Consider the following 8,044-nt stretch of genomic DNA (forward strand, 5'->3'; position numbering starts at 1 on the left):
TTAAATAATTAGCAGTAATGTTACCCAAAGGTGTTCTTTAATGAATTTTCTTAAGTTATTGCCCCCATTAACAACAACTGACACGGCTAGGGTTTACACTGCTTGAGCGCTCCGTCTCCCCAGGCTGCGGGTGATACTGGAGGGCTGTCACAGCTGGCCCTCAGCTCCGCGGCCCTCCGCTCACCCCAGCAAGGCGGACACGGCTTGGGGGCTCTGCGGGCAGCGTCCGTGCCCCCTGCGGCCCCGACGGCGCTGGCAGCCCGCTCCGCTCCTGTCCTGACCACGGAGAAGCCCCGCGAGTGTCCAGCTGCGGCAGGGACCGCTCGGGCCGCCCTCCGCCGGGGGTGCGCCGGGGCCCACCACGGGTCTGCCCGCCGGCTCCGCGCGAGGAAGGGCAGGGGCCGCCCGGTTCGGGGCGCGGTGCGGAGCGGTCCTCGGGCCGGGCCGGGCCGGGCCTGCCGCGTATCGCTCGCGGATCGGCAGCGCCACCCGTCGGGGAGCGGGGCGGCGGCGGAGCGGAGCCGCTCCGGCGGGGCGGGAACGGGCACTGCTGGGGGGGCTCCTCGCCGCCTCCGCGGGACGCGCGACGCGTCCCCAGCGTGTTCGGGACAAGTGCTGCTGGGCCGTCCCGGGCCGGGGAAAGTTGTGGGTTTTTTCATTCGTTTTCTTCAAGAAGTACCACTGGCAGGGGCATTGTGGCCGGCCCGGGAGCGCTGCGGTAGCTCGCTGCTTGGGATAGAGGGTGGGCGGAAATCCCAGTTTATATGCCGGTGATCTCGCCTCAAAGGCAAGTTCGCAATATGTAAGTCGCTGGTTAAACAAGGGCATTTCCATTTGTTAATTGATGCAATTACGCTGTGCCGGTAACGGGCCGGTCGGGCCGCAGGCAGCCAGCCATCCATCACCGCCCCGCTGACCTGCCACCGCCCCGGCCCCCCCGCTCCCAGACGGACCATCACGGGGCTAAGGGAGAAGAAAGAACTCCCCCCTCAGCACTCCTTAGGGAAGCGGGTTTCGGGCTTTTGGTCCCGGCCCCAGCTGTGCCCCTGCCCAGGAAGGCAGCGCACGCCGTGCGGAGCGAGGTCTGACCCCGCTCCGGAGGTTCCGGGCCGCCGCGACGGGCAGGGCAGCCAAGGCGGGGAGCAGGGCTCAGAGGCTCCGGGGCAGAACCGGGGCCGTGGTGTACAGCAGCGCCCGGCTCTGGGGATAGGCACGGGGTCAGCGGGAAAGGTCAGCGGTGCTGTGCTGGCAGGTCCGACCCCGAGAGCTCCTGCCCCGGGAGCTCCCGGTACCGCCGCTGCCACCGCGACCCCCGCCCGGCGCTCGACCTGGAACAGGGGCTACGCTGGGGCTGATGGGTGCCTCGATGTCCCCACTTGATATTTATTCTCCTAAGACAAATTTTGATTGTGTTTCAAAAAAGAGAGAGAAGGGGAAGAGACCAACCGCAAGGCACCCCCAGTCCCGCCTTTGACGTGCATCACAGCACAACATTAAACCAACATGGAACAAGTGGTGAGAGCGGGCGCGGGGCGCTGCCTGCTCCTGCCCGCCGCTGCCTGCTGCTGCCGGCAGGGCCGTGACGTCACCCCGCTCCTCGCCCACCGATGAACGCTAAAGACCTATAGAGCAGAAAATAATACAAGCAAGCTCCGTATCTTGCAAGCCCTACGTGATTTCCCCCCCCTCTTTGAAAAAGCCCCTTTGCACTTAAACTCTCTATACATGTGGGGTGGCTTTTTAAACTCCCTCTATACAAACATATCTATTAAGAGCGATGGGAAGTGGGGGGTAGCCTATTTTTTTAATCCAGGCACCAACCTCCCCCCCTCCCCCCTCAGATGCCTGTCTGCTTTTCTTAAGTGCAATCATCTATAATTGAGAAAAAAAATAGCCATACGTGGAAATGTGTGTGTGAGAAGGTGCATCTTGAAGCAGGGTTTAGTTACAATCGATCCTGGGGGGAAAATATTGCCTATGGTCCAAAAATAAGGAGCAACTATGTCCTTCTCTCAGTTCGGATACCCCTACAGCACCACTTCACAGGTAAGGCGAGTGAGCAGCACTCACTTTTGTTTAGATTCTGCTGCTGCTGTCCAGATGTCTTGTCCCTCCCCCTCCCTTTTATTCTTTCCTTTCCCTTACTTAGATATTTTTTAAAAGGGCACATCTGGAGCCTTTTTTTAAAAAATGTGCGTGTGTGTTTATGTCTCGTTTGTGTTGTATTAGGCTTAAACAAATAACTCTCAATGTGCACAGCAAAGGCGTGTAGGAAAGCTGTAATTCCCCCTCCTCCCCACCCTCCACTATTCAGTTTTAAGTGCAACAAACAAACAAAAACATAAATCTCGGCTACGACCGCTTTCCGAGCCCGCGGAGCTGTCCCGTGGAGCGGCCGGGCAGTGCCGAGCCATGCCCTCACCGCGCCGCTGCCGCCCGGGCGCTGCGGAGGGTGTGCGGGCAGCGGGAACCGGCGTTCGGCGGGCTCGGGGTTTCACTCGCTTTTCTGCGGAACCGGACTGTGCCGTTTCCTCCCCTCTTCCTCTATGGGTCGGTCCTTTTCCTATGTTTTATTAGGATCTGTCGAGAGGTTTTTTCCCCCTCCATGCGATTTCCGAAGGACACCCCCACTCAACCAAGGCACCCTATATTAACTAAATCGTCCCTATAGCGTACCTTGAGTCACGATTTTTTTTGGTAGTATTATTTACACACCGTAATCACTGCAAGATGTGCCTCTCTGGCTTGGGAACTTAGCTGCCCCCTTGAAGTTATTGAAATCAAATGCCTTCGATTGCGTTAGCTGACATATTTACTGCTGTGTCTATTGTCAAATTAACTGTAATCGCAACTTTTTGCCTTTAAATCAATGCAGATGGACCAAGCAGGGGCGGGAAGGATGGAACCGTACGGACCTTACGCCTTTTTCGAGAGCAATTATTTTCTTAAAGTTTTGCCTGCTTGATTAATCATGCCCCCTTCCCAAGGGTTCCTGCTTCCCATTCAGTTTATTTCCCGGTTTCTATAATAGGTCGCTTCAGTCCGGGTTTCCTATCCCCCCTTCTCACCGCCTTCCCCCCCGCCCCCCCTCCCCGCACACACACAGGCGCGCACACGCTTCAAAATTCCTCCGATGGGGCTGCCTCGACAGTCACTCGGCGTCGTCCCGCTCTCTCCTCTCCGCAGTTTTTCGTGCCCGCCAGCCCCAGCACGACCTGCTGCGAGGCCACCTCCCGCTCCGGGCCGGATGCCTCCTCGGCGCCGGCCGCCGCGTCCCTGTGCTGCACCCCGTACGAGGGCCGGTTGCTGGCGCCCGGCCGCGCCGAGCTCAATGCGGCGCTGGGCATGTACGGTGCCCCGTACGCCGCCGGCCAGGGCTATGGCAACTACCTGTCCTACGGCGCCGAGCCCGCCGCGCTCTACACCGCGCTGGTGAGTGCCCGCCCGCCCTGCGGCGCTCCGGAGGGGAGGGGAGGAGGTGCAACAGGCGGGAAACTTCGTATTTCGCAGTCGGTCTCGGGGCCAAGGGACATGGGACAGGGGGCGGCGCCGGCCCGTCTCGAGTGGGGGGCGCGTACGAGACTCGGCTGCCCCGCGGGGACCTGGGGCTGCGGGGCGCGGCGCGGTTCCTCTCCCGCTCGACGCCAAACGCTGCCGCTTTCCCCTGCAGAATCCCCAGTATGAAATCAAGGACGGCGCCGGCACATTGCACTCGGGAATCGCGCAGCCCGCTGCCTACTACTCCTACGATCATTCCTTGGGGCAGTACCAGTACGACAGGTAAAACCCCTTTGATCAGCACCCGGCAGCATTAGCATCCCCCTGCGAGGCGGCAGCCAACATCAAACGGCGGGGGCTCCGACGTAACAAACGTTGTACAAAAGAAGCGAGGCTCCCCGAGAGCAGCAGTCAGCTGAAATCAAACTTGGGAGGCAATGGCAGGAGGGCAGGGACAGGCAGGCAGATGGGCAGGGGCCACACCGGCCTGTGGCTGGACCGGACCGGGCTGGGCCAGAGGGCTCGTGTCGGGCTCCTACCGGCCCGCCTTCCCTCCCTCTCTCCCTTTCTCCCTCTCTCCCTCCCTCCCTTTCTCCCTCTCTCCCTCCCTCTCTCCCTAATCATCTACCAGCAGGTACGGGACGGTGGATTTCGGTGGTTCGGCCAGACGCAAAAACGCAACACGAGAGACGACGAGCACCCTCAAGACCTGGCTGTACGAGCACCGTAAAAACCCCTACCCCACCAAAGGAGAGAAAATTATGCTGGCCATCATCACCAAAATGACCCTGACGCAAGTGTCCACTTGGTTTGCCAACGCCAGACGGAGGCTCAAGAAAGAAAACAAAATGACCTGGTCTCCCAAGAACAAAGCAGGAGAAGAGAGGAAAGAAGAAAACCCGCGGGAAGAGGATGAATACAGTGTAGAGGGCGAATACAGAGGTAGGGGGAGAGGCAGGACGGGCGCCTCGGAGTAGATCTAAGTGGTGGCCGATTTCGAGGCCCCTCAACTTCCTCGCACCCGCACTAATGCCCTGCCGCCCTCTTCTTCCCCGTGTGTGTCCAAGCAGAGCAGAAGAGCTACAAGGAGGACAAGGAGCTGCGGTTCAGCGACTTGGAGGAGGAGGAAGAGGAGGAGGAGGAGGAGGCGGGGAAGCCGGAGAAGGGCCGGGCCAGCTCCCTGCAGGAAGCCCCCAGCCTGGGCGCGGCTCTGCCCGAGGCTCCTCGGAGCGACTGCACCCTGCCCGGCCCCTTCCACGCCTTTCCTTGCGTCAAGGCCCCCGTCGCGGACTTCGCCCCTGCCTCCCTTGCCGGCCCGCCGCCGCCCTACGCGCCCGCGGAAAAGCCGCGCATCTGGTCGCTGGCGCGCACCGCCGGGGCCAGCGCGGCGCGCAGGGGCAGCCCCGAGGGCCGCGGTGCAGAGGGAGGCGGCGGCGCGGCGGTGGAGCAGCCCCTGCCCGCCAAGGCCTTCCGGAGCTCCGCTTTGAACCTGCAGCCGCTCCCGCGAAGCTGCGCATCCCACCGCGGCCTGGGGGAACCGTGTCAGTTCGCGGCGGCGGGCGAAGGTACCCGCGGCGGCGGGGCCGCGGGGACGGGCGGGACTGCGGGCCGGGCCGGGGCACAGGGCGCGGCGTGATCCCTCCCTCGCAGTGACACCTCCGGCGCTCGGCCGTGCCCAGGTGCCAGTGCACACGCCGAGGCTTTCCCGCTCGAGGCGAGCGGGCAGGGGAGGGCGGCGGGGCCGGGCCCATCGCGAGCCGCATGTATCTGTGCAGGCTTCGGGCGGGGCGACAAGGGCGGTCCAGGAGGCGCCGAGCTGGGCGGGACCTGCCTGGACAGGCTGCGGACGGCGTTCCGGCCGGTGCTGCGAAGGTGAGGTAGGTGACAGGCCGGTTGCCGGGGTCCCACCTCGCACGAAGCGCAAGCCCGTTAAGCCTCGGGACACCGGAGCGGCCTCGGTCTGGGAGCGCTGCTTCCGGGCCGCCGCCGCCCTGTCCTTCTCCCGGAGCTCCTGTCCGGGAGCGGCCGCAACACCCAGCACCGGACGCGGCCACTTAATCATCGCCTCTCCGTCCCGCAGGGCCGCCCGCCCCTTCCAGGGCGCTGGCGACGGGGCTGCGGCTGCAGTGAGGCATCGGCTTGACGCAAGGAAAGACGGCTCTCCCCGGCACGGCGATGGCCTCGCGGCTCCACTTGCCCTGCCCTCGCCAGGGAAGGGCCGCCGCGGCACAACGTGCTGCGCACATGGGGCCGAGGGCACGGCGGGCGGAGCGGCCGCACGACCGGCGCCTCCCCGCCGCACGCTTGCCATGTGTTCAACACCCCGTTAACATCTTTGCAAAAGAAAAAATGAAACCCTAATCTTTTCTCTTTCCCACCCACGTCGTGGTTTGTTACTCCTCTTTCTCCCAAACCTGCGTGCTCCGCTCAGCGCCCAGCTCCGCCAAGGCGCGTCAGGAAGAGAAGAAGCGGCGCAGGTTACGCCGTACTGTTTCTTTCCCGTCTCTGTACATAGATACCGCTGAAAAATATTTTTCGGAGTCTCTAATTAACACGGATGAGCTGAACGCCGCGAGGCCGTCAGTGACCCCGGAGCTCTCCAGCCAGGAGCCGGCACAGCCCGGGTGGAGTGGCCCCAGGCACCGCCACCCGCCCTGGGGCACGGCCGGGGCACTCCCGGGCAGCGGGTGGCGACCGGGCGGCGAAGTAGGACATTGTTACTGGGTCACCGCCGTCAGTCAGTCAAAAGAGCAGTGCTGCACTTTACAGGACAGACGAGAAAGGGAAACCGTATCTCTGCATTATTTCTGTTTAATTAAAAGTGTCATCAAACACTTTGTGTTCAGACTAATAAACCAAGCAGGGATGAGGAAAGAATGTTTCTTTGTTCCTGTCTTTGGAAGCAGTGGCAATAATTTAAATTAATAACTGTGGTAATTAAGAGGTCATCTATAGATCAACCCGATACCCGCTATTTCCAAGTTCACGGGGGTCAGTATTCACATTAAGTCATTTGTGGTCAATAGAGTGCAATGAATTCTGCCTTAATAAATCAGGGAAATCAATTCTGAATATCGAGTAGACTTCTATATGTTTACCAAAGGCTACTCAAGACAAGTGGGGCTGCAGAACTGGGAGTCCTTTTATGTTTGCGACCGGCAGCAGCTCGTAGGGGAAAGGAGGACCTGCAGGTCATCCCAGGGAGAGGTGACGGGGCTCCCTCCCGGAAGTGGAGCAATCCCGGGCTGCGGCGGCACCTGTAAAAAAAAGACAGACTGTTGGGCTTTCGAGGGTCCGGGGGGAAAGAGGGGAGGGGAGCAAGTGGACACGAGGGCAGCAGGAAACGGAGCGGCCGCGAGTGGAGCAGGGCAGAGCCCAGACGGGGAGCCGGGCTGGGCCCGTCGGGAGCTCGGCCGCAGGCGCTCTCGGCCAGGGGGCTTTCCCTCACTCCGGACCAGCCCTGGGCAAGCGGCGGGACAGCAGCCGCAGTCTGTTGCAGTGACCCGGAGCTTAGAGAAGGGGAAATTAAGCTGCGAAAAGATAAACATTATTTCAAGTCGGATTTGAAGGATTAGGGCTTGTAATAAAGAGTATTAGGCCCTTTCGAAGGGTTCTTGCAAGGCGACTTTCTCAGCCCCTCCTGTTCCACCGGAGGTGACAGGTATTATCTGCTCTGGAAACACAGCGCAGGCTCCTTACACTTACCCTCAGAGCCTGGGCCGCCCTCCTGGCTATGGCGCGGCCTCCTCCGCCCATCGAGCAGGGGAGCGACTCGGCAACCTCCGGCTCCGTTTGCCCGGCGCGTTTGAAAGAGGCTCCCCGGGCAGTCAGCTCTGCATCGGCCTCCTGAGCTGCTCACAGAAGACGAAACCTGCACGGCCCCCGAGACCAGCCAGGAGCTTCCCTGAGCTGCCGACTCTGCCCTCGGCCCTGGAATCCCACGGTAGCCACGGCAAGACCCGGAGGAGCTGTGAAGCCCTCGGGCGTGATGAATTAGGCGGGTGCAGGCTTTGGGGTCTTTTTCAGGCCGGCACGAAGGTAGCTTCCAGAAGTCTTAAGACTTTATTTTTTATTTATTACTTTTACTCCCCTTTTATTAAAGGTCAAGTGAGCGAGATGCAGATTATCCCGCCCGCCCAGGACTCCTCTGCAATCTGTCACGCCGGCAAGATATGTATCGCAAATCTCTCAAAATATAATCTTCATGAATCATATTCCGAATACTGTTTTGATTAAAAACTAGAGTGGGGATTGATGGGGAACTAATACCGGGAGCAGAGCCTGCGTGCGCCCAGGCACAAAACTAAAATAACGGGCTCTCACGGACAAATTCAGCGCCTCCAATGCCACAATAAACGTATTTAAACCGTCTCTGGCTAAGCTTTGCCACGAGCTGGCTTTTTTAATGCGGTCGCTCTGAGAAATAAACTCGGGTTGTCCGACGGAGCGGCGGCAATCGAAGTCTGCCAGGCCACCGTTTGCTGGAAAATTCGGAGTCTGCTCCTGCGGGGCGGCACTGGGAGATGAGGCAGCTGCGGAGTGCCCT

General features: G+C 60.7%; 1 protein-coding gene across 2 annotated transcripts; it reads left to right on the forward strand.

Annotated features, from left to right (window-relative positions):
• Positions 1–1,615: 1,615 nt before the first annotated feature.
• On the forward strand, positions 1,616–7,205 carry IRX6 (iroquois homeobox 6). Of its 2 annotated transcripts, XM_071567801.1 has the most exons (8): positions 1,616–2,046; positions 3,187–3,432; positions 3,671–3,780; positions 4,130–4,213; positions 4,322–4,440; positions 4,569–5,063; positions 5,274–5,370; positions 5,579–7,205. In XM_071567801.1, exons 1-8 carry the CDS (start codon positions 2,002–2,004, stop codon positions 5,826–5,828), a joined length of 1,446 nt encoding a protein of 481 aa, XP_071423902.1. In that variant the 5' UTR covers positions 1,616–2,001; the 3' UTR covers positions 5,829–7,205. The 2 variants fall into 2 exon arrangements, with proteins under 2 accessions (XP_071423902.1, XP_071423901.1); XM_071567800.1 differs by having other exon boundaries at positions 4,130–4,440; positions 5,579–7,204.
• The last annotated feature ends 839 nt before the right edge of the window (positions 7,206–8,044 follow it).

Source organism: Pithys albifrons, chromosome 12 (assembly GCF_047495875.1).
Source record: "Pithys albifrons albifrons isolate INPA30051 chromosome 12, PitAlb_v1, whole genome shotgun sequence".
In the NCBI taxonomy this organism is placed as follows: domain Eukaryota; kingdom Metazoa; phylum Chordata; class Aves; order Passeriformes; family Thamnophilidae; genus Pithys; species Pithys albifrons.

Excerpts from the sequence above, each read along its gene's own strand:
- IRX6 (XM_071567800.1), top strand. The coding sequence starts at position 2,002 with ATGTCCTTCTCTCAGTTCGGATACCCCTACAGCACCACTTCACAG. Across the intron at positions 2,047-3,186 it reads CCTACAGCACCACTTCACAG|TTTTTCGTGCCCGCCAGCCC; the intron begins GTAAGGCGAGTG and ends TCCTCTCCGCAG. Across the intron at positions 3,781-4,129 it reads GGGCAGTACCAGTACGACAG|CAGGTACGGGACGGTGGATT; the intron begins GTAAAACCCCTT and ends ATCATCTACCAG.